At 37.6% G+C, this 26489-nt stretch overlaps 1 protein-coding gene across 3 annotated transcripts in view; it reads left to right on the forward strand.

The window, feature by feature from the left end:
• ADGRG6 (adhesion G protein-coupled receptor G6) overlaps positions 1–20002 on the forward strand; it is a 103865-nt gene extending 83863 nt beyond the window's left edge. The window contains exons 17-25 of one of the 3 annotated variants that reach the window (XM_053974063.1): positions 864–970; positions 3741–3868; positions 5193–5461; positions 7053–7167; positions 8186–8469; positions 12331–12432; positions 14371–14523; positions 16525–16571; positions 18659–18739. In XM_053974063.1, coding sequence (XP_053830038.1) covers positions 864–970; positions 3741–3868; positions 5193–5461; positions 7053–7167; positions 8186–8469; positions 12331–12432; positions 14371–14523; positions 16525–16538 — 1172 coding nt within the window. In that variant the 3' untranslated portion in view covers positions 16539–16571; positions 18659–18739. Of the gene's footprint in view, positions 1–863; positions 971–3740; positions 3869–5192; positions 5462–7052; positions 7168–8185; positions 8470–12330; positions 12433–14370; positions 14524–14793; positions 15342–16524; positions 16572–18658 lie in introns of those variants that run through there. The other 2 variants (XM_053974062.1, XM_053974064.1) reach the window with 2 other exon arrangements.
• The last annotated feature ends 6487 nt before the right edge of the window (positions 20003–26489 follow it).

Raw genomic sequence — 26489 nt, forward strand, 5'->3', positions numbered from 1 at the left:
ACACACAGGGAGGGAGGAAACTATTCCCAGTGGCTGCTTGAGTGGAAAAAAGCTTTAAGTGGTTTTGGAACATCTTCACAGTATTCTTCACAGTATTTTGAGAGAACATCTTGAATTTGAGTGTTTGATTGTCTTGAAATTACAGAGCAAATTATGCTGGATTTTGTGAAGAGCTGTGAGAAAAATGTTGTTAAGAGTCAGAGAATAAGAATGATTTCACAAAACTAGCTCATATTTTATCAGGGAAAAAATGAACAAAGAAACAAATTTTACTTTTTAACATCGAATTTTTTAAACTATAATCTTTCTACTTGTTTTTCAGAATGGCCTTTTCAAGTGGGGTGGGTTGAGAATAGTTCACTTCATGTTTTTTTGTAAGGCCACCAGAGATCATTTGGATTACCCACTCTGAGCTTCTGCATTACCTGCTGCAGAAAGGAAGGGTGTGACCCTCTGCTCCTGGGCTGTAAAAGCTTTCATGTGCCTGAGGATATAGGAGTGGGAGGCAGGCAGGTGTACACATCACATGAGAGGGGTAAAAAGTAGTTCTAAAACCATCTTATTATTGGGTAAAATTAAAGTGTGTCTTAATGCATGATCTACATCTTACTCACTAACCAGAAGGCTCCTTGCCTTTATTATACATCTCCATCTGTTGCTTCTGCTCAGTAGTCCATTTCTGGGACAGCTTCTTTGCAGAAAGTAGGAAATCTGACACTTGCTTCTCTTGCAGTTGTTTTTAATGCTGGCTCATTCAATTTGAGAAAGCACTTCTGCATTTGCACAAGATGAAGTGAGAAACCTGCTAAAAGAGAGGTTGACATGTTTGTTGGACACCAGTTTCTCATGTTTCATTTCCACAGGTGGCAGTGGTGGCTGGAACCCTGCGGGCTGCCAGGTGGATGCAGAGTCCAATGAAAATGAAACTGTGTGCTTATGCAACCACCTGACACATTTTGGGGTCCTAATGGTAGGAAAACTCACTACTCACCAAGTTACCTTTCCCAGGGACAGTAACACAGCTTTTGTCTGGTGTGAAGACAACTCCCATTTTTTGTTACTTGGGTTCTTTCTTTTGCATATAATTTATAATAATAATAATACATTATTTCCCCCTTATTATCATAAAGTTATCTTGTCATAACAAAGTAGCTAGCGATAAGGATTCAGGAACCAGATAATGAATAAAGTTAGCAATGGAAGAATATTATTGGTTTTGTTATTATTATCATAATTAAATTCTTTAAAAGTGGCTAAATATTATTTTTTAAATAATTAAAACATACCCATGAGATTTTTCTATGTTTTAAAAATACTGTGCCACAAAAGACCTGAGATTGAGACTTCTGAGTGATACCAGAAAACAAATAGTATATTATTATATAAATAGCATATTATCCAACTTAGTATAACCAAGGCCCAGTACTACCATTTCCACTAGAGAGACAGGAATAAAAAGTGATCTTAATGAGCCTAAGTTTCAGGGGATCTCTGACATATCCCTTAACAGTATAATCTGACAAAAGTTACCTGCAGCTGAGGAAGGAGGTGTGGAACAAGAGGGAAGTGAATAAGAAAGTCTATTTAAAATTTCCAGATAAGAAAGTGAGAATTTGCTTGCAGGGGAAAAAGAAAAAAAAAAAAATAGCATGAGAAATAGTTAGAAATGCTGTTTTCAGAACAAAGAGAAAAGAGACTCATTGTAGGGAAAAACAGGGAAAGAAAAATATCCTCCAGACAGCAGAAATAGTAATTAGGATGAAAAATCAAGGGAGCACAATAATTCTCTTTCATCCTTAGGTCAAAAGGCTGACTTGTCCCTTGCAACTCTAGTTCTCAAATTTGACGAGATTTATCTAATGTCATAAACTATGGAGTGGCACCTTTTGCACAACGTGTAAACCCATATTGGCTGTTTTCTTACTTGGCTTTATTCAGTTTTGGGGATGCCTTATGTTACAGGCCTTCTCTCGGAAGAAGACTGCTCACGGAGCACTGGTACAGAACGTGTAGCCCATACTCTGTCAGAGCCTTAAGCAAAGTCTCCAGACAGGGTGGCTGGCAGATCAGTGTCTATCCAGGAGATGAAAGAGGGAACCATATGGGGCACTTCAGCCTCAGCAGCATAGCCTCCAGCCTTCAGCTGCCTCCTGCAATTTGCACTTGTGAAGTGTTTTTCAGAGAAAAAAAATCCCAACACGAAAAAATGTAATAGTGCTATCATTTCTGAACTTTTGGTGGTTGTTTATGCTCAATAATGGGCTGATACATTTTTTTCCAGCTGAAATTAACATTCTTTGGCCTGTAAAACATAACTGCAGAAAAGATGTTGGCTCCTGGTCACAGCAGGAATAATTCCTAAGTGGAAGTATTTGGGGTTTGAAGTAACTTGTGGCAGTGTCAAACAGGACTTAAACCACACAAGGGAGCCACAAACGCTGACTTTTTCAGCTTTGGCCTTCCAGACCCTTCTTAATAGAACTGCTCTCATCAAATCATGCTGAGATGTCGATATAGAAAAGCCGCAAACTTTGTGTCTTCTTGCAAGCTAAATTATGGTCTTGTTCCACTTTTCATCCCCAAAGGGATTAAGAAAAGGCTTTCTTTAGGATATATTCAATGAGCCCCTTCTCTTCCCTGAATGCTTCAGGGGCAGTAGAAAATAAGGCAGAAGGTCTTTGAGTTCGGGCTGCATTCCAATAGATTTTTACATAGTTTTGACCATTCTAGTTGCTTTTGCATTTTAATAATTTCTTCTGACTTTAATTTAGATACTAAGTTATTTCCAAAGAACAATCTCCTTATGTGTAAATAAACTGTCATATAAGGCTGGTATGGACAGTAAGAAAAACCTGCTCCTGCCTTTTCCTACAACACATGCAAAGTTTTATAGCATTTAATGTTTCTTTTTGTTAGCTAGTTTTGCTAGGGACAGCAGTGAAAATGACTGTAGAATTGACATAATCATCCCTTAGTGTTTGCTTACATTTTCTCCACAGTGATACAAATCTGAACATTCCTATATTTTCTTGTCCTTAAAAAAAAAAAATAACACTGACATTCATTCTCAGATGGTACCATGTGAGTTACAGTTAGACAGAAAAAAAAAGCAAATCCTTAGAATGTTCCTGCTTCATTTCCAATTTTTTTCTTTCTGTTGTCTTTGTCACTACTTTTCTGACAAATTATATTTAAAAGTGTAGTTCTTATGTCAAAATAGACCCTAAATCCAAAATGCAGTATCTTGCCCTTGGTTTCACCTTAGTTTCATTGACTCCTATGGACTTTAAATAACAAAAAGGCCAGAAATTCCCTACAATGTTGCACATTTCAGTAGGAATACTTTTAAGTTACATTTTTCTAAATCTTACATCTTCTGAAAAAAGAGTTGTATACAAACAATAGAATTTAAAAGTTTGGGCACTGGAGACTTTTCCAGAGAAGGACATTTTAATTCCCAGTACTGAATTGTAAGGATCAGAATCAGGCTCTATCTGCTGTTCCCAGCAGTTATAATACTTAAAGCACAATGTTTTGAAGAGCTGTGGGAAGGAAGTGAGAGGTACAACAACTCTCGACCGAGTACATGCAGTAAAAATGAACTCCAGTGTCAAGGTTAGAGTGGTATTGCCAGAATGCTTTTCAGTTTGACTTGACTGAAAGAAAGAAAGAAAGAAAGAGCGCTGTGCTCATAGTAAAAGTGCTGCCTACAACCGATGTCCCTTCGTTCTCTCTCACAGGACCTTCAGAGAACCGTGACGCAAATCGACCCACAGAACACCAAGGTCCTGACCTTTATCACTTACATAGGCTGTGGAATATCTGCTATATTTTCAGCTGCAACTCTTCTGACATACATTGCGTTTGAGTAAGTACTAATTCTGTGAAGAACATCACAAAGAAGTACCTGTATGTGCTGAATAAAATAAGTTAGTTACGTGGTTGGTGTGGTTTATTTGCCTAGGAGGGGAAGTCTATGGTTGAAAAAAATTAAACCTGCAAAATCAGGGTCACAGTGTTGTGAAGTGGAAACTTTTTCAAGGGGACGTAAGTTCAGAGTCTTTCTTGCAGTTTCTAATGTGTTGTGCTGCTCAGACCAGGGAATAAGGGAAATGTGTATCAAAACTTTCCTTCTGCTAAGACAATCCTCTAGATTTGGAACAGATAGATATTATTTTTAAATTGTCAAACAGGCTTTTTATAAAAACAAAATAAAACGTGCCTATATAAGCATAACAAATTCCAAATTTAAAAAGAGAAATTTCCAACTAGAGCAATTACCTTCTGTAGCCCTTAAGAAAGAAGTGGGAAGAGATAAAATTAAAATAAATTGTGAAGTGTTGCAACAATTTCAATAGAAGTCCTGTTGAAATGTGAAAGTGGCTCAAGAGAAAGCAAAAATTTTGAAGTGGTACAGTTCTGTGAACAGTGAAAAGAGAAAATGAAGTCATGTCAACACAAAGAAAGCATTCTGGCAGTTACAGGACAGGACATAGTAGCTGCTAAAGCATAATTTTCTGGGGACAGGAGGGGGAAAGGGGGCTGAGGAAGGGACTTTTCAAGTTTTAAATATCTTCAACGATTGCATTCCTATTACATTACCTGTGGTATAGTGTTCTGGTTCAAGTTGGTAGAAATTGTTTGCTGCCCCTCATTACCCACATTTCAGTGGGGATCAGCTAAAAAAAATTACTTGTTTTTCAGTCTTCCTAAGATCCTATTTAAAAACAAACAGAAAACCACATCCACTGGACTATATATTCCAAAAGCTAACATATAAGGCCATATATAAAAAGATCACAGAGGACCTTCTGGTCAGCTATAATTTTTTTTGTTTTAATTTGAAATAAAAAGTTTATATTTATTTATATTATAATAGAATATGTATGGTTTATATTTGATTTGAAAGGTGTTGGGTTTTTTTAAATTAAAAAAATCCATTGTTAAAATATTGCAGCAGTTAATTAGGTCATTATGGACCCAGTGAACTGGTAGCTTACCCTCGCCACACACAGCTGAAACCTTCAGCAATCCCACACAGAAATACACACCACCATGTCTTACTGCACAAACCCAGCTGGAGGGAGTCCCTTGTGCTTTTATTGACTTTGTGAAGGAGTAAACCCAGCTGCAGTACGTAGTTTGTGTCATTGCAGCAAGTTAATCGTGTAAACCTGTGTTTCTCTCATTAGGAAGCTACGAAGAGATTATCCATCCAAAATCCTGATGAATCTGAGCACAGCCCTGCTCTTTCTAAACCTGATTTTTCTGCTTGATGGCTGGATTGCATCCTTTGACATTGATGGCCTCTGCATAGCTGTAGCTACACTTTTGCATTTTTTTCTTCTGGCCACCTTTACATGGATGGGACTGGAAGCTGTTCACATGTACATTGCTCTAGTGAAGGTGTTCAACACATATATACGGCGATACATACTGAAGTTTTGCATCATTGGCTGGGGTGAGTTCAGTAGATGCAATATTTACATAGGATGTATGCTGCTGTATAAAATGCTTTCTGTAAAATGCTGCTATATAAAAGCTCTCTATCAAAAATACAGAGTAGGATTTATATCAGTGCGTGGTTTCCTTCCCCAGGCCTGCAGCAGTGCTGGCACACAGCCGGCCCTCTCTGTCACTGAGTTCCCCCGTGTGATTCTGTGTAAATACGCTTTCACTGGCACTCTCCACCCAGGGCAGCTCCCAGCCCCAGAATAAGCGGAGAGACCAGATAAACTGGTCTTGTTTTCCAAAGAGGCCAGAGTGGGAGAGGGGAAATGTGAGTTTCGTGTCAGAGATGGAGAACTGTCACACAATGAATGCAGAAACTTTTGCAGTTATTGCAAAGCCTGTGGAGGTTTTGCATTGACTTTCAAAAACTTTAATTCTGGCTTAAATTTTCTTGCCAGCAAGCACAAAGCCTACTGTGTAATCAGAAACAACCAAAATTTTCTGAGATTCAGCAGTGTTTAAACCACCAAGAGATCCTGGCTGCCCTAAGCAATGTACACAGCTGGACAGAAATGGAAAAAGTAATACTGAAAAATAACTTCAAGGCTCAGGCAGCAAGACTTTTATTCCTCATTTTTGTCTGTATCAGGAATCTGTGGTTTCTCCCTGAATGCGCATATTGTGTTTGAAATAATACAACACAATACAAAGCCATTAACCTTACGACTAGAGCACTGACCTCAGTACAGCTGATAATTGATGTCTTTCCATTGGCAACTAGCATCCTCTTTGGCAACCTCAGCAGAGGACAAGGATTGAGTGGTCGGAAAAGCAAATTAACCTCTTCCCCTTTGAATCTGTTCTGTTATAGCAAGGATAAGACATGTAAATAAGGCATATCAGGAAGCATGCATTTCTTTTGTGTGAGCCATAGCTTTCTGCAGAGTTCTCTTCTGCATAGCTGTCTATTTTGCCCAAATACTCCCCAGATACTCTGTTTTTTTATTAAGAAATACATAGTTTGTTTTACAGAAGCACGGGGACCACATATAAAATGTATCATGCTGTAGAAGATAAATAATATGGTGTATATAATATAATGTGGTTGAGAGAAGCAGTGGAGATATTACAGGTTTAAGTTCATGTTCCCCAATTACACAACTTTATGAATTCACATTAGCATAAAAAAATCCCACAAAAAATTCCTAATACCATTCCTCCACTAGATCTCATTTTTGCAATAATTTGTTAATCTTTTCACTATATAATGAGAGCCTGTGTGCAGCTGCAAATTTAACTTTGGGTAATTAAGGGATATTATTTTACTTTAGTTTATTATTTTAATTTAATTTCCTTATCACATACTAAACTTCTACCTTACACAACATTACAAGGCTTATTCATTAATGCCTGTTAATTGCTTTGATAGTTCTATATATTTGTACTGTTTCAAAAATTGTTTCCCTCTACCTTCTCAGTGCAATTTTCTCAGGATGCTGTGCACTAAAGTAATAGGGATGGAGACATCAGTAATTCAGCTTAGCATGGTGAATTTGAAAGTTTAGGAGATTTGACAGCTCACAAGGTTTCTTGTGTTACAGGTTTGCCAGCTCTGGTGATAGCAATTGTTTTAGCAAGTGCTAATACAAATGCAAGTCATGTTTATGGCAAACAGTTATATGGCAGAGATGCAAACGGGCAAGGAGGAGATGACTTGTGAGTATTTCTTTTGATCTCTTAAAATTTAGCATTTATAGTTGCTTTGGAAAAGTCAATGGTGCATTAAACAAGCAAAAAGAGGCTAAATTCTGAATCATTAGAATCTGTAATATGAAGAAGGCTGTTAGAAAAATTGGAGGGAAATCTGCATTACCCAATACCAGATAGAAACATGCCTCTGGCAAAAGCTTTGTCATAAAAATAAAATAAAAATACTTGTTTTGGTTTGTCTTAAATGAAAAGAATATTTTCTAGGTAAGAGCAAATAAAGAATTTGTATAAAAATAGTTTCCTTTGTAAATCAAGCAGCCTTTTGCCAATGTAGTTCAATAGTCCTTAATGTTCTTCTCTTGATGTCCAGATAATAACGCCAAATGCCAAAATTTTTATGTGAGTGCTCTTTTCCTTGCCTGGCAAAGCCTCATTATGATAAATAAAACTTTTAATTTTTTAAATTTTATTATAGTATCATACTGAGCATTCAGGTCATTTGCTGCGAGAGGAATTAGTTAGAGGTCTCGTATGGCTGACTGTCAAATGGCTACCTCAAAAGTTCCACTTCTTCTCCAGTCATGTTCAAGTTCTTCTTCAGCTCCAGTGGCAGAAACTTGAGATTTTGACACTGAAGATCCAAGTTTGCCCATTCTGTTTCTAAAGCACTCAGTGATTCACACAGATGACAGCAGTAAAATTTCTTGTACTGAGTCTGAATTTTTTTCATTATGGGATTGCAGCTCCTACCACTTCCCACTTTTTTAACTAGTTTTGAGTAAAATTTGGTACAGCCCTCAGATTTCTCATATGCTAATACTGTAGGCCATAGTCACTTAAGATGCCTCTGGTCTTCATCCGGTTTCCAAACAGAAAACAGACAAATGTTTCATTTTATACTATATTTCTGTGTCAGTGGTATCAGAAATTAGCTCGTTTTCCTTTAGTCATATGATTAATTGGAGGGTAGCTGCCATTATCCAAGAATGATCCTTTATTTTATTTTATTTTAATTTTTTTACAGCTGCTGGATCAAGAACGAAGTTGTCTTTTACGTAACTTGTGCCGGTTACTTTGGAATCATGTTTCTAATGAATGTCGCCATGTTTATTGTGGTGATGGTGCAAATCTGCGGGAGGAATGGGAAAAGAACCAATCGGAGCCTGAAGGAAGAGATCCTGAGGAATCTCCGTAGCGTGGTCAGCCTGACCTTCCTCCTGGGCATGACATGGGGCTTTGCCTTTTTTGCCTGGGGTCCCTTAACTCTTGCTTTCCTGTACCTCTTCTCAATTTTCAATTCATTGCAAGGTAAGCTGAATTTTTGTTCTGTGAATGAAAAATATTTGATCTCTTACTGTTCTGGGGCATACAATGTCCAGTGATTGGACCAGGGAACTCATATCCAAGCTCTCTAGGTTTTCCTTTGATATTTAACCATCATTAGTTTCCCCTTATATGGAATAATAATACCAACTACATGTGGCTTGAATATCTTATGTAAATTAATTACAGTTTCAATGTCTTTTTCCATAAAATGAACTATATTATAAATAGAGCTCTTCCTGGCTAACAGTCTGCAGTGTTCTCTGTTGAGATACATGCTGTATGACCTCCAGCATTTCCTTTCACTGATTATAACAAATATAGGAAGCCTTTTTCCTTACTTTAGTCCTGTAGGGAATCTGTAAAACTCATAAATATTTTATTAAGGCATGAGAAACTCATAAAATAAAATTAAGTCCTGTCTCAGTGTGGAGAGATAGCAGAGACATATGGGATATTCTTTGCTAAGAAAAATCCAATGACTGTTTCAGCTTATTTTTCTTTCCGTTATTCAAGTTTTCGATATTTTACTTTTCCAGCGTAGTTTATCTTTCTGAAAAATGCTGTAAATTGTAATCAAATGGTTATAAATTACAGAATGATATAGCTGACATTTAAAAAAAATTTCATATGTTTCAACTGCCATAAAATTCTCTACCATGTGCTTGCCCTATGCACCTATAAAGAGCAACTAAATATGTAATGAAGAGAAAACCCTGAGGTCACTGGAAGCGCATGTGTTATGCCACACACATATTGATGTAAAAATTAAATCTGCTGGTGGAAAAAAAAAAAAAAAAAAAATTCAAGAATGTCATTGAAGAAGCATGTGTTATGCAACACAAATACTGAGATAAAAATGAAATTTTCTTATGGTCAGCAAAATCTTTACGGAAAAAGTACTTAATATCACCCTGTGCAGATTTTATCTGATACAGCTGAGATGTATTTACTGCGCTGAAAGATTTATTGAGCTTTCATGGAAAGAGAATCATGTTGTGGGTTTCTGTTTGGGTCAGTTTCAACCTAAAATGCTAAGCAAAATCACAAAAAATATTTGGATGTGGTGCTCTTACTAGAGACTGTTTTTTTCCAAAGGACAGATTCTGATACTCCCCTAGCAGCATAATGAAGTATTTACTGCATTGTGTCTGTATTAGAAATTCAGACAGGCCTACAGAGATCAGAAGTATGGGAAGAAAGCTTAAATTCTGAAAACCTTGCCAAGGGTCAAATTGAACAAGTTCTCTGTAACCAGAATTTCCAGTGCAATCAATTAAGCTTGCATGTAGAGTGCATACAAGGTTGACCAATGCTACCTAAGTGGGGTAATGACACTATTTAATGGAAAATGAATATTTGGAAGGCAGTTAAGTCAGAAGATGAAACTGAAAAAGATGAGAAGTAAATGTAAAAAGAAGAGTGATGAGATTTTCATGGATTGTGGTAGCAATGATGATGCAGTCTATGCTCAGGCACGTCAGATCAAGCAATTGGAGATAAAAATCTTCCATCTGAAGGTACTTATTGCTGTGTCAGAAAGAGCTAGGCAAAGCTAAAGAATAAAGGAAGAGGATGTTTAAAATCCTATACAACTGGTGCAGTGTTCATGTAGCAGTAAGAGGATGGAATGGGGCAAATCTGTATCAAAAAGCATTCCCTAGCAGCAAAAAGCATTTCAATATGGCAAGTCTTTCATCAGGATTAGCAGCTTAATTATGGAGATGTTGGTAAATACATCTGTTCTCTCTCATGTTTTTGAAAGCTGCATGAGTAGTATTTCAAGCCATACCAGCAGCCTCCCACAGCAGTTTTCTGTGCACTGGTGATGAAAAAGCAAATTGCAGCAACTGCTAGTGTTACTGTACTTTGCTGTTTCATCTACAAAGGAAATTCTTGACACTCTCTCCTTGACGCTCAGAGTAAAAAATATGGGAACATTTTTTTTTTTGGCTGCTCATTTTATATATATGCCTGGGCAAGCCAAATACTTTCAAGTCAGAGCCAAGTTAGAACCAAGCCTAGAATCTGATTCCTCTCTGGGAACCAAAACCAAAGTTGTACTACTAAAAGCACATTGTAAACTTAATTAATAATGAAATACAGAGAAAAAAATTCTGGAGACCAAGCCCAGACAGGGCAAAGGCAAAGTACTTAATGCAGTACATTTGTTTTGCATTACTAGGGAATATGCATTTTCTTTTTAAATATCAGAACATTCACTGCAATTTAATTAAGCATCAATTTACTAAGTTTCTAAGCTGTGTAAAAGCCCTAAGAAGAACTTCAGGCCACAAACAACTTCCTATCTCCAGCCCTATAAGAGCTGATAGAGGTTACATTGGACTTGCTCTGTGTTTTAAAAAAATCATATAGAAAAATATTTTACTAAATGCAAATACAGTAACCATAATCCAAGAGAGTTTACATTTGAGATGCATTAAGGTCATGCCTTTTTTAAAATGTGCTTTTTCTTTTTTTCCCCATCAGCTCTTGAAAAACTTTGGAAAGATTGTGTCTCATGACCCAACCCCTACCTGAAGTTAACTGATTCCAGAGGTCTCAACCTGGCCTGATAAGCAAATAAAAGTCCAATGTTCAGTGACATGCATTAGTGCAAAATTAGGTCTCAGCAGTTTGGAGGAGAAAAGATAATTTGATTCTCCAAAACATTATAATCCAAGCTATACCCTGCCATTGTGTTCTGACAGCTGGAACATAGTAGACATTAGTATACAGAACAATTCATGATGATCATAAAGGAATAGTTTTAGAGGAAGCCACTTGACCATGTTTGCCCACATAATGTAGCATTTATTACATCTAAGATAAAATCATGAGGGATCTTGCAATAGCATTTTGCTGTCAGATGTTCAGCCTCAGGTTGGCTCTCTTACAGACAGCACAAGTAAAACAAGAAATAGGCTAAGCCACAGAACAACAAAAGATTCCACAGCCAGTGCCAGCCTGAAAAGATTCAGGAGCATTTAAACTACTATATTTAGCTCCAAAGTACATCTGTAGGTGATGAAAATATATCATATGCTCTGTTAAGACCTACCTTATCACATGGTAGGATGCTTATCTCCTGTCTTAAAAATAAAAACTTTAAAATTCCTTGAGAAAAATCAAGCCTAAAAAAAAATTCTTAAACACATTTATTACAATTTCGTATGAAAATCTGTTCATTTTCTTTGGAAGTAAGCAGCTGGACTTCTAATTAGTACATGTGAGCATATTCTTACCATTCCCATAATCATTCAAGTACATGCATGGGATGCACAGAAATCCAAGTGTGCTTTTTCAGTGTTTGGCCAGCACTCAACCCACTACATTAGGACACCCCTAAGTGCCATTTACAACATGTCTGGTTTTAAAAGAATACAGTTCACAGTTCTTTACATACAGAACCATATCCAGGAGATAAAATATCTCCTTGCTAATATAATAATGTTGGTATTTATTTTGCAGTCTCTCTCTTGCAGTCCTGTTGAGTGCAGAATAGTCATTTGCTTCAAAGACCTTTCAATCATTTTTCTCTAAGCAAAAAAAAAAAAAAAAAAAAAAAAAAAAAAAGAAAGAAAAATATGAACACTGAACTAAATCAACAATGCCAATAAAAGGCATCCTAATCTCTGTATTCTGATATCCCAGACACTTACATGGCAACTAGAGGACGGGAAAACTTTAGTTAATTTCCATACCTCTTAAATGATGCATGGATAACAATAATAAAATATTAAGATGACTTTTTTCTGTTTGTGCTTCAGAGTCATCTGATTACAAATTTCAGTTAATCTGTTATAAATACATGCTTCATTTGGTGTTTATTTGCTTTTGCCACAGGTTTGTTTATATTTGTATTCCATTGTGCTATGAAAGAAAATGTGCAGAAACAGTGGAGGAGACACCTCTGTTGTGGCAGATTCCGACTGGCAGACAATTCAGGTAAAGGCAGTTCACAACTCCCCTCCTTAGGTGCTGCAGTTGTCTATAAAAGTCCAGGTAAACAGCTTGCTATGTTATTTTAATATAATACAAGGTAAGCCAGAGATGTGGTTGATGGTTTTGGAAGGCCCATCAGACCCTAAAAATAAAAAAAAAAAAATTAAAAAAATCCAGAGATTCAAGCTTTGTCATTCCAAACCCAGTCTTACTCATTTTCTCCTATATTAAAGTATGTTGACTTCGAATTGTGTGGACTGGTAAGCTGTTGTAGGAGCAATTCTAAAAAGTTGCATAGAAATATTATTACTTCTTTTGCTTTTATCTTTGCCTTTTTAAACTGTCCTGTCCTTTGCCATTGAATTCAGAAACGTAGAAAATTCCTTTAACAGATTAGGTTCTGGACCTGAAGTTCACCTTCACCTGCAACAGTCAGAGTGAAAGGAGAGACATTGGTTTGGACACATGGAAAGTCCAATGCTTGGGCCACTATACTTATAGTTACCTGCACATTTGGCCATCTTGGATGGCATGAGACAGCTTTTTTCAGGCAACTGGCTCTTCCTTTGCTGTCTGATGTAGTGATTTGGACCATATAATTCTTTCTCATATGGTTCTTGTTCAATGACCAGTGTTCAAATCTACAGCTGGTGTAAGGTGGCATAAGCTCATTGCTTTCTACAATAAGCTTTCATTTTGTAGTAAGAAAACTTCATTATTTCAAAGGGTTAATGCAAACTAGGAAAATCATATTCATTCTGATCAGACATCCAAATTTTTTCATATGTTCAGTTTCCATGTAATTTTTCCTTTAGCTCCTGAACTGAAAAACAAAGATGGATCAAATTATTTCCTTTTTTTTATGCTGCTGTTGGGCAGCTTGTGGGTATGAATATGGTAGAAATAAAAACATGAATGATTTGAATATTTCAGTGGTATCGTTAATGTGATGTCATTATGTCTGGCATTAACCAGTTTATCTCCATGGGCTGGTTTTAATCTGCATGAACTCTGTTCTTTGCAGAACTCATGTTCTCTTTTCAGGCAGAATAGTGAAATGTAAGTCAAATGTGAATTTGCTTACCTAAACACTCTAGCAATAATTTAGTATGAAGTATGTGTCTTGATTTAAATCAAGACTAAAGTGGCACACATATCTTTGGCTTGGATTTCACTTCCATTTTGTGAATTTCATTGAGGTACAGTCAATAACAGCAAGATGACTAAATTGTGAAACTTCCTGCACTTACATGCAATTGTATGGTACAAAAGTAGTTAGATACTTTTATTCTACTATTGGGACACTTGTGATGAGTTTTTAAGTGCTAGTTTTCTTCAGTCAGTTTATTGGTATTAGCTATTTAATTTAATTTTGGAAGTTGTTCCAGCATAGGAGCCTATTGTGTTAATGGTTTGGTCAAAATTCTTTAAATGTGAACTACTGAATAAACTTTATTATGTAAATTGTGCACCAATACGCTAAACAACAAGCTAGCTGTTAGTATGTAGTATCTTCTGCTGCAGCAGCAGCAGACCAAACCCTCAGATGATAAGATCACTGTAAATGACCCTATCTACCCCTTTCCTATCACCTTTGGATATTGCCCTTCAGGTCAGGAAAGTTTGGTGTCCCTATACTACTACAGAGCTTCTCTGCTCTTCTGCATTCTGGAAAGCCAGGTCATACTTGCAGTTCTGCTGTCCAGACAAACTATTGTTAGAATGTTAGAGCCACTAATTTCAACTGTTTTAGTAGAGTAAATCAAATTGGAATAATTTTATCATGCTTAAGAACCAAAGAGGATACCTAACAGGAAAAGGATGGGGTATTTGTTATAAGCAATACTAGGAAATGCATCAGATATTTGAAATAATCATAATTGAATAAATTAGGCATTTATTATGGTAGTTATTTATGTAAAACTTCTCAATCAATTTTAGATTGGAGCAAAACAGCAACCAATATTATAAAGAAGAGTTCCGATAATCTTGGGAAATCCTTATCCTCTAGTTCCATCGGCTCCAATTCAACCTACCTAACATCCAAATCAAAATCCACGACGAATACATATTGCAAACGAAACAGCCATACAGGTGAGTTCTTGCATTGCAGCCCAGCACATCTGTGAGCACATAGGTTTGTGTTAAAGGCACAGCAAGCATTTCTACCCCAAGGTTAAAGAGAGAAAATGTCGTCCATTCAAATAGTGCCAGTATTTTTAAAATATATGTTACTGTTTAATAAGAACCATTACCCAACGTGTAGTACATCCAATATATAGATCTGATCTCCGTATGTTCCCATACTAAATGAAATAGGCTTGATGAAAGCAAATTTTGCTTATTATCCTATTGTAAACACAGGGTAGCCAAAGCACAGAGAGATGACGTTCTTCACCCAAGGTAACATGAAACAGCTTTCATGCAGTACAGCTGGAAATAGGAATCAAGTCTTCAGAGTCCAAGTCCACAGCTGATTGTCTTGGTTAAACTCCTTTCATCTAACTGTAAAACATTTGTGGGTAAAACGACAAATGGAGCCTACTCGGAAATGGATACTGTGTTCCCAGAGTATGCATTGTCTTGCCTTTCTACAAATAGCCATATCTACTGCTTATTTATTTAGATATCAATGGTATATGTAATAAAAGGCATCATCTGTATTCCACTCATACCATGAAAATATGCTCATTTTAAGACTTTAAGGGAGCAAAGAAAGAGAGCAGCTGGAATGATTTGCAAGTTTGGTTGTGTCAGAGATAATATTTCAGAAATTCACTTATATAGTTCAGATTTTTTTTGTTACTCTGTTTTTGTGAGTGCATGTTTTTGTTCTGTGTAAAGTCACATAGCATTATTATATAATACTCTTTTATAAATATAGTGGAAATAAAATCTGCGCACATATTTAACTCAAAGGTGTGTTTACTTGTTTTAAAATATTTATCAGAAAAAAATGTTTAGATATGAAATAGATTATTTCACTAGAAGGAAAGTTAAGTTGTTTCTTAAGTATTAATTATTTTCGTTAAGCCCCCAGTGTCTCATTTATGATGGGACACTCACCTTTCTTGATGCATGGCATAGTTTCCAGGAAATACCTTCTATTATTTTAATTTATGATCATTACCTGCTTCAGTTAGGCACAAACACTCCTTTTTTTTAATTAATTACACTGTTGTTTTCTCACTGACCAAGATTCAGTGCACCCATTAGCATGAGGGTTTGTGCATCAGGCATTTTAATGGTTTAAAACTGTATTGTTTATTGAGAACATGCAGGAAGTACATCTGCTTTGAATATGGTGAAAATGAGAAGCATCTTAGAAATTCCTGATGACTGATAGCACCTGAGCTTGCTCTCAGGGCTGCTATTCACAACTGCACTGGGAGCACACGGCTAGTGCCTGCCTCCCTGGGCTGCCAGTCCCTGCTGCCAGGTCAGGTTCGGTGTGCTGTGCACCCAGCTGCCCTGCTCATTCATCTCTTCCCTGCAGGAGCACTTCTTCCAGCAGTCTTCCACAAACAGCATCTTTAATATCAGGCTATCAATTAAGAAGACTTAGTGCTCGAGTTTTTGCAAGGTGTTCTTGAAATAAAACAAAGAAACTGTTCCAGAATAGAAGTAGTGAAGTTAAAAGAAACTTGCTCATATATATTCTTCAAAAATTATTAGCTTATTCCCATGCACAAATTATTCCTAAAAAGGATTGCAGTTCTTAATGCAATCAAAGTTTTTAATATGAAGGTTTTTTGGACATTAAGAGCATACAACAGTTTTCTTTTTATTTTTTTGGAATTTTAATACATTTCACTTTGTTCTCCAAAATACATATCTTATTGTGCTACTCCACGGGAATTTTTGATAACACTAGGTTTTTAAATACTGACATGTCTTCTCATGTGTAAAAATAATAAAAATAATAAAAAATAGTCTTCAGATTCTGATTGTTAATACAGCTGAACTTCTCAGTTTGCCAACTTAGCTAAATTGCAGGCAAAGAATGCCATAGCTACATGTCTTGGCAAGTCTTGTTGATACGGTTATAATGTGCTCCCTGGAATTGACACAAGCATTCGTGTGTTTGTGGTGTAGATAATGTCTTCTAAGGCCCTTTCCTCATCAGTGGTGGAGCATTACAGGTAAAGTGAGAATTGCTTTTGTTGAATGCATGGTTGGAACAGGGTGGAGGGATGCTTCTTGCATGATGTCCTCATTGACGCAGAGGATTTTGCTAATCAGAAATGCTGCTTATTTCTATTACATCTTACACCACTGATGCTGAATCAAAGAACAAGCATGCTTCAAACTCTGGGTGCCTGCACTGTGCATGGGGCACACAGCATTTAGAACATCCCATTTTAGAAAACAGACACTAATGTCCTGACATTAATGCCTGTGTACAGTAGTCTGGGGAAAGGAGATTATTTTGAAACACCCATACATAAAGCATACATTAAAAAGCAAAAACAATATGATTGAGTTCCAGAAGATTGTTTAGTATTTATCAAAGTTATTACAGAAAATTTAATATATTTATATTGGGTCTACAGCCATTACTGGACCAGTGTTCTAGACACTGAGATTTTTATATCCATTAGCACCCAAAATTATTCTTAATGATTAATTATATATGCCTCAAAGCCAACCTATGAACTGCTGCTGAATACAGAATGCACCAACACAAATATTGGATGAACCCTCCTGGGTGAACAAAAGAGGTCACTACGGCATCTTGTGCCCCAGCTGTCTACAATCCCAAACCAAACTACTTGTAGAAAGTACTTAAATACCCTCTGTAACACTTCAGTGAATTAGAAGTTAAGACTATCTCTGCAGAGAATTTGGTCATACAGCTCACACTTCAGGGATACAAGATTTTGACCCTGTACATAGATGTGAAGCCATTGGTTAGTAAATGCATACATTTGAAGGCTCTCGGTTCTCAGAAATTTGCCAATGGACATGGTGTTACTCACTGCAATTCATGAACATTCTTGCGTGCTTTTAAAAATCATCCTGATAAGCCTCAACATGCCTTTTTGTGTTTTAATGAGTGAAACTGTTTTGATTTCTCTGTCTGCAATCCATTTCTCCTTCGCAACACTTTGTGCTCTTTTATGGCTTGATATCATGACTTTTCCTGGGATGGGTTACTTTTCTTTTTATTTCTAGTTGGTTTATTTCTAAGAAAAAATTTTAATGAAATCAAGGTTCAAGTAGTATGCTTAATTCTTAAATGATCCTTTAACAAGGAATTTTTGGAGATGTCTTCACCAAGGTCTTGTAAACAGCCATCAAAAATGTCACTTGTAGAAAACATTACTTCCCAGGGCACTCCACCTTACTGCTGGCTTGCAGTGGTACAGACCTTGCCCAGGTTCAGGGAATTAATTCCAGCTTCACTGCAGTGGAACAGATAAGAAAGAGAGCTCGGTTAGGACAGCATACTTAAGAAAATGAGATACAAGCTCTCTCCTTATTTCTCGCTACGTTAGCTCTACCTACTGACCATTCTCTGAACAGCACTAATGCGAGCCACTGAAGCAGACTTTCCCAGTCTGGCTGGGAAGTGCCTTGCTTCTTTACCTCTTCAGCTTCACCCTTGACATCTAGCTTGTGGACTCTGAAGGGAGGCCCAGTTGTCACATCTTTTCCTCCCTACAATTTTCAGCCTGCACCCTCCACATTATGGAAAAAACAAGGTGAGGCCAGGCAAGCATAAAGTTTTGGCTCTGGTTATTTGCTTTAGGATGAAAGACATCCTCTGCTACATTCAGCACAGATTATATTATTTCTGTGCATAGCTCAAAACATCCACTGTTGAAATAATTAAATCTGTTCACAGTCATTCTACAGTACTTTAATATGTGGAGATGCTATTTCTGGAGATCCAGTGCTATCAAAATGTTTTTGATTTGTAAGATTCAGAGCATCGGTAGTAAATAAATATATTAAAAGGTCATAGGAGTCAGTAAGACTTTAGGCAAAATAATAGAGGCATAATTTCAAGAGATACTGAAAGGTCTGCCCACAAAAGCAGATACCTCAAAAGAATTTAAAAGAAGCAATCTCAAGCCAAAAAGTTATTTGCTGACTTTTAGGGCAGTAATTTAGTTCAGCAGTAGTGGCAATTGAAGGCATATCAATGTGGGAGTGACACATCTTTTAAACTATGAATTTGCTTAAGAGGCCCTAACTATTTCTTGTTGCTTTTTCCTCCTCTTAGAGAATGTTTTTCTTGACAAGCCATCTTCAAAATTTGCGCAAGAGGATGGAGAACAGACATCAATCATCCCTGTCCACCAGGTTATTGACAAAGTCAAAGGATACTGCAATCCTCACTCCGACAACTTCTATAAAAACATCATCATGTCTGACACATTTAGTCGCAGCACAAAGTTCTAACTGGGTTTCTGACTTACTGGTTTTTTTTAAATCAAAGGAATACAAAAAGTTTGCCTGGAATTGAGAATATTGGATGTCATAGAATATGACCCAGTCAGTTACTTTTTCCCAGTTTTTAGTGTTTTCCTGCAAACAGCTTCCACTTCTGGACTGATTTTTTAAGTTTTTACTGTTGTGGGAAACAATAATTTTTTACCATGGTATTGAGTTGTTTTTAAATGTGTGCCAGCCAGCATGATGCCTGGACAGATAATTGCAATCCTGTGTAAATATCTTCTAAGACTGAAGAGCCACAAGCCTAACTTTAAATCATATAATCCAAACAGAAGTCTTGACTCCTGGAGAAAATAGCAGACATGTCATGCACTATAGGCAAGCTTTTATTGAGCAGTTTGCTGATGATCTTTTTGTTTTGAAAAATATGGGTTTTCCCTATGGCATGTGTTAGATTCTTGCTTCTTGAATGTCTAGTGCTCTTTATTCAGAAATGAGTAAAACACTAGCACCACTTAAAGGGCTATTTTAAACTATTTTTGCCTAAGTAGACCTGATCATGCAAACCTTAGTCACCAAAACAGCATATGCTGTAATTGCAGACAAATTTGTATCCATATACATAGAAAAACAGTTTACACAGAGTTGTGTTTCAGCATTTATTGATTGGTATGTATGAAATGCAGTGTCTTCCATCTCGAGTCTATGTTTAATGTTCTCTTTTCACAAAACAAAATAACAAAAAGACATTCAACTATATCTAGATGTATAAATATATACCTAGAACTCTCTCTACACATTTTTATAATAACACACACAGTAAGTATGACAATGTATACCAGGACAATCTAAAAACTACAGACGGTGCTAAAACTTAAGTTTAAACATTTAAATGCAAGATGAATTCTTTGTAAACCGATGAGTTTGTCAGTCTCTGTACTTCACATATACTGTATGTATAGACACCTCCATCAGATGGCATTGCAACATTAGAATAACCTGGAACATGTTTACCAAAAATAAACAACATCTTTCTGGGCACATAATGTTATCAGTATCCCTCTGTTGCCCTGCTGGATAACATGATTGAGGTTGTTGGATGCACAGAGTTTAAATAGTGTTGAGGCAATATTAAGGAATTTCACATTGCTATACTGTGTCCATAATGACATTGTGGGGGTGGGGGGGGGTATGTGCAGAGAACAGACAAGAGTATAAAATGCTTACTTGTTTTACTCTCTATAAATGTGTGACATATTAGCAAGTGACCTTGAGTGCCAAAAGGGCATCTCTCCTCATGAATCGTGTTTCACCCCATGACAATCTTTATAAAAATTGTAGCTGCACATGTTTCTGAAGGGATATGCTGAAACATAAAAGGTTTTTTCAAGCACTGCATTCAGAGGAGAATGTCTCCTAATGGAAGTTTTCATTTTTAAAATTATCCCTTTTTTTAACCAAAATATTTTTAGCCACATATTTAATTATTTGAATTCAGAGAGCATAAAGTTGTGCTGAGATTTTTTCAGTTGCCAAGCAGGTGGATGCTCAGTGGTTAGGGGTGTGGGTTTGTGCTTTCTCTGCTCTTTGCACGTGATTTTGTGTGCAGAGATCATTTAATGCTGTGACCGCACAAATGGCACATTTGCCCTGGCTGCAAACACCTGGCAGGAGGAGGATGTCCTGATGTTATTCCACCAGGAACACTGCTGTCACTACATGGACCTGAATGGAACCTCAGTCTCATAGCTGCAAATACATTTGTGGTGTATGAATGGAAGTCAGCCCCATTCGCTCAAACTGTAATTAATAACAGCGATGACTGCTGTCAGATATCTTTAATAATTGAAATAATTTATGGAGAGATTATGTACAAGCATTTACTGAACTTATATTTTATCTTCCCACTTGCTTAATTACTGTAGGTAATAGTGTTCACATAGCAGCTTACTGTGAGATTTCTACCTGATTAACATGTTCAAAAGTGAAGAGAAGGAAAACCAAACATTCCTGGAAAAAAAATGAGGAATCAATAAAACATAACAGATGAAAAAAATATAAATAAAAAAACCCCACAGTATTCTGAATGAAGCTGAGCTGTAACCTATCAGTTTAATGTACATTTACCTGTATTTTTGCTGAATTAAGATTTTTTTCTCTTTTTTTACTACCATGTAGTAATCTTAAACTGTGTTACTTAGCTGCTCTTGAATGCTCTCAATTCTACAATGTAAAGCTTCTGTTCTGTAGTTGACATGCTGTAACCTCCCTTGTACATATTTATTTATTTGTGGGGTTAAATATGTCAAATATACTTAGCACTATAATGACTGTTCTTGTTACTTTAATGCTAAGTTTCTGCTTCACCATAGACAAAGAGGGAAAGAATAATTTCTTATATGTTTTTTCTAAATAACTTGTGAAACAATTTACTGTAGCTCTATCTTTTGCAACTTCGAGGAAACTTGTCAGTGTAATTTGTGATACTAGTCAGTGAAATATAATGTAACAGGTTTGAAGATGGACTAAAATGGAAAGAAACCTTTTCAAGTAAACATTTTTTATGTTAGTGTTCCAAATAATTAAAGTCTTTTAATAGTGAATGGTTGACTTTTATTTTTCCTTTTTAGTGTTTAATGGCAAAAATTACACAGTGAAATTCTGGAAAATAATCTTGTGGTTTTTTAAGTACTTGATACAGGTACACGCCTAGCCAAAATGTTGGAAATAAATGTGCAAGACAAAATTCATCTCATCAGGGGAACACATTTTGCAGAATATACCTTTCCCTTTTCTAATTTACTCAATGCCACATTGAGTGAATGATGCGGAAGTTATGCAATCTCCTTTATTTATGATGGCAGTCATGTAATAGAAATTAAAATAAAATCATGACAACAGAAAATATGCTGGGATGATACTTTAAAGTAATACAAATGAATAATCTAAAACTCAGGAGTTATTCCTTTCTATATGTTTCTCTCCAGCTGAATGTAGTCCCTCATTATCAATAATTTCATTCAACTTAAAAGACTTTGATCATAGCTGAAAATTTTGATTCAGCCAATCACTTGGTTAATACACACTAATGTATAAACAATAAATGTCACACATTAATGGCCTACCTTTATTTGCTTACCTCTAAAGAAGATGGAAATATGCTGAAATGTGTCAGATCTGCTCCCCTGCATTTAAGTCTCATCACAGAAAATGCACAGAATGCAAGGATTTAGCAGTAATATTTTTTAGAAAGCATTAAAAAAAAAAACCCATGGGAAAAGTGGCATTTAATAATGAGACTGCTGGGTGCACCTGTGTATAGTCTGTCTGTGTGTGTCTGTGGACAGTGAACACTACCCTTGGGCTTTATGCCTCAAAGAGTGTGGGAGGATCCTCTGAAGGAAGAAGCCCAGGTTTTTTTTCCCAAGTAGAATTTTGGCAGATGCCAAACTTGTAAGGAGTGATTTGTAGCTCTTGGGGGTGGATTTATTTTTCTCCTCATTTCATCACTTTTTAAATACCAAGAACAATTTTATTTTAATCCTCTACTGTTAACAGCTTCCTACTGTAACCCATTGAGTTACATAAAATGCCACTTCATTTTATTACTTTTGAAAGGCTGAGCTATAATCAGACACATCTATGTAACTTCAGGGACAGCTACCGAGTTACAGGGCAGCAATGTGTCATTCACGGAGTCATTATGAAAAGTTTTTATGCATGTTTTTATGCATTGACTGTATATAAAGACGTAAACTCACATACGGGTCAGCAAATTAGACAAAGGGCTTGGAAGTTAATTCCAGGGAAGTCAATCATACAAAGCAGTCTGGGGAGCAGACCTTTCATGCCCAGTACTCCAGCTGCTGCTGTGCCAAGGAGGCTTTCCCCTTCAACCTCCACTTAGCCAGTCTTTGCTTACTTGGTCAGATGTCCTGGAACCATTGTGACACTTCCATCCTCAGGACAATCACTGACTGTAGTACTAGAGAAAGGGAAAGGGGGGAAAAAAGAAGAGAAAGGGAAACTGAAACTGAAAGAAGGGAAAAGGTAGTTGCCAAGGCCTGCTTTGCATCTTATGTTTTTTACATTATTTTCTGCCCCTTCCCCAGGTTGTGTTACCCTGACCAACAATGGAGACAAGGCCATTGGAGTAAGTATGACACACCACCATAGCTGTTTGTGCATTTGTCAATGTAAACTACTGTTTTTGACTCTCCAGCTTTAAGTTGAAAATCTGTCATGGTTCTTTAAGGCAACAGTTCCAGAATTTCCATGCTTGAAGATTAACCTAGAATAATATTTCTGCAGTTCAGGAAGAAGCTAATTCCTCTCATTATAAGAAATCAGACTGATAAGCACCATACCAGAAATGGCTAAATAACTCTCATGGAAATCTTTTCTGGAAGGATAACCCTTCCTCAGATACATCTGCTTGCTCAAAGCCAATGCTGCTGTTGTTCTCACTAGAGAACAGTTTTAGTACTCATGAGGAGTGCACATTGTGGTGCTGTCCATATGGATTGCTTAACTGCAACCGTCTGTGCTTAAACCACAGCACTTTGAGTGACACAGTTTTCTCAAGGTGTATTGAGTGATCTACCTTACAAAATAAATGCCATTTTGATTCTTTAGCTTGTAACAGATAGTCTGAACTGGGCACTTTTTATCCCAGCTATTCTAATTTCGCAGTTCGCTAGTTTTCTAGTTCTTAAAAACCATACCTTTAGATAGAAAACGGTTCTCAAATGTCCGAACTGTATTCCATACATTAAGTGTAGGAGAAAGAGCAAATGCTGCTAACTCTGGTCTGATGTTTTCTTCCACTGCCAGGTTTCTCCCAGTCTGGGAGCCCTCCAAAGTGAGGGGAAAAGGCAGCCATGGTGGGGGAGTGGATCTTGCTCTGTCTAGTGGTCAGAGGACTCCCACTGTCCCTGTTCTGCTGCATTTCATGGGTCTCCAGCACCAAGTGCAATAAATGCAATAATATTTACAAGATTCTGCTCTGGTTTTCTTTTCTTCTTGTCTGGCTCCTGCTTTTCCAGCAGAGGGCAGTGGCATATTTCTAGTTATAAATCTGTTTAAATCCAGTGAAAATGCAGAAAGATTCCTCCATATGTGCACCCGCGCAGAAATAAGTAGGAGAGTTCATACCAGGTTTGTCTATTATTTAGCAATCAGTTACATCACCAGATAAAGCAAACACTCTGCACTCAGGGAAGTGAGGGGAGAGAGCTGTCTGCCTGCATTTGGGCATATTTAGTGGAAAGAGCAATACAGAATCTCTCTGTATTCTCTCTCGCTGGTTGTTACATTTTCTCCTTTTTTTCTTTGAGAGATGCAATGGAATTAGCAACTGCTACACTTCTGTCAGCTGAGCAAACAGAACCAGCTCACCATTTCAGGCTTGTACACTGACTTATTCCAGTCCTGGGCAAATGAGTTGATCTGCTGGAATGTCAGCCTGTGACTCAGAAATTCACTGTATGCATAATTGTCCAAGGAGGAAAAAACCCAGCAGCTTTCTGTTGACAGTGGCATGCAGATCCATACCTCCCTACCACTTTTACCAAAGGCATAGGAACAGATCTGTTGTCAGGTGGTTCCTCTGTTCACATACTCCTTCCCCATGGCACATATTACGCAGTCAGCTCAAGAAAGGTGCAGAACTCCTGGGCTACAGACCCAGCTGTACAGCTGCCCCACAGCCATTCCGTCACAGGGCAGGACTGACCAGAAAGCTGTTCCATTGGAAAATGGCACCCTGTCAAAATTAAAATGTCTCATCTGCAGTTCTGGCTTGTCTCTGGACTCTCACTGGCATGTCCCTCTTAATGCACACCGTATGAGCACCAAGCTAAGGGGAGAGAAGTTGCTTGGGGGAGATGGAGAAGGGAAGGCAGGGAAGAACATGGCCTGCTCTAGCCTCACTTACTTTTTTTTGGAGCATGGCTGCTGTGGCTGTGGAAGGAGCAGTGGGAAGGGAGTCCCACAAAGGGTCAGGACTTGGTGTACACAGCAGAGCAGAAGATTGGTGTGACAGATGTCGTTACAGCATCATTTCTCCAAAGACTTGTGGTGTTGGTGTAGCAGAAGTTCGGAGTCACAGCACAGCTGTGTTCCTGGTGCATCATCTTTTGGTGTCCTTACATAGGCACAGCTCTAAACAAGGCAGGAGCCAGCATGAGCTTCCCAAAATTTGTCTGTCCTCCCTACAACTAATGCTCACCTCCCAGGAATGCAGACATGTCAGTAGACCTCTCAGTCCAACTGCAAACATCTCATTGCTCAGATACAATAATCTTCTAGAATTTACCAAGGTACAGGGGAATCTGGGGATTATGCAGCACTGCCTGGGTCACAGAACCACAACCAACCGTGTAGGACAAGTGAGGATGCTCCAAAAAGGAGGGCATGGAAAAATAGCATTTGTAAAGCCTTACAGGGGCTTAGGTACTGTGATTTTCCATGCAGAGTGCAACTAAAAGAACTCTCAGAGAAGTTCTGTGTTTGCACAGGCCCAGGCTGAGCTCTGTGGGAAGGACAGATCAAGGGGATGGAGTTCCAGCAGCCTTGCTGGACTTCAACCCATGAGTATCTTCTTCACCCTTTCTTTGGTGTAACCTAGAGATGGTGGTAACTGTGGAGCAAGATTTGAAGCAGTCCAGCTAATACTTCTCACATGTTTACAGGACTGAGGCCTAAAATTGCTTCAGGCAGACTGGGGCTTAAAATTGCCATCCAAAGCAGCCCCTAGCCCTTGCTATGGTTAGGTGGCAGCTTTTGCCAGAGGTGAGAAACTTATATTTATTTTAGCTAGATTAGCACAGATCCTCCAGATCTGTGTACCAGTTTCAGATGGAGTTATGGTAATGTGAGTCTGTCATGGTACTCCACATCAGGAGTGCTACATCATGGTACTCCTGATGTGGAGTACCATGACAGACTCACATCATGGGCAGAACTGACAGAAAAGCCAAATGTGCATTTTATTGCAGAAAAGATCAACCAGAAAAAGATCAGCACAGGCAGAAGCAGCCTGTCCCTGAGAGTGTGACTGTTGGATACTGCTGCTGGGTTACAGCCAGCTGATTTTAGCACATCCCGCCCTTGTATTTTCATTGATTTTTCAGTGTCTTTCAAAGATGGGTCTTTCTCACTTCGCGTCTTGCTTTCCCCAAACTGAAGCATGCTATAGTTCAAAGCAAATAGGCAATCTCCTAATCATATTTTATCCTACCAGATGTAGTATATGAAGTTTCCTACATTCACGCAAAGAGATCCTCTCACTGCAATCAGACTGGACATCACTTGGGGACTAATCCAAAGACATTCTATGAATTGCCTCCTGAACAAGGCACAGGTGAAGGATATATGTCCTAGTGAAGCACTGGAAGACTTTCAGGAGAAGACCCTCTGTCACTGGAGATGTCTAAGAACAGGCTGAACCTGGGCTTCCTAAACCCACGCTTGTGGATGCCACTATCAACACTGACAGCAGTATCAGGTGACACAGAGGCAACCTCCTGTGATGATCCTCTTTAATTACATGGAGCTATTTTTACTAACACAGAACACCATTTGAGGAGGAAGGTGCTCCCACAATAAATTCATCACTACCCTCTCTCACGTCTTATTCATCCCCCTCAATTTTTCAG

Source organism: Vidua macroura, chromosome 3 (genome assembly GCF_024509145.1).
Source record: "Vidua macroura isolate BioBank_ID:100142 chromosome 3, ASM2450914v1, whole genome shotgun sequence".
NCBI lineage: Eukaryota > Metazoa > Chordata > Aves > Passeriformes > Viduidae > Vidua > Vidua macroura.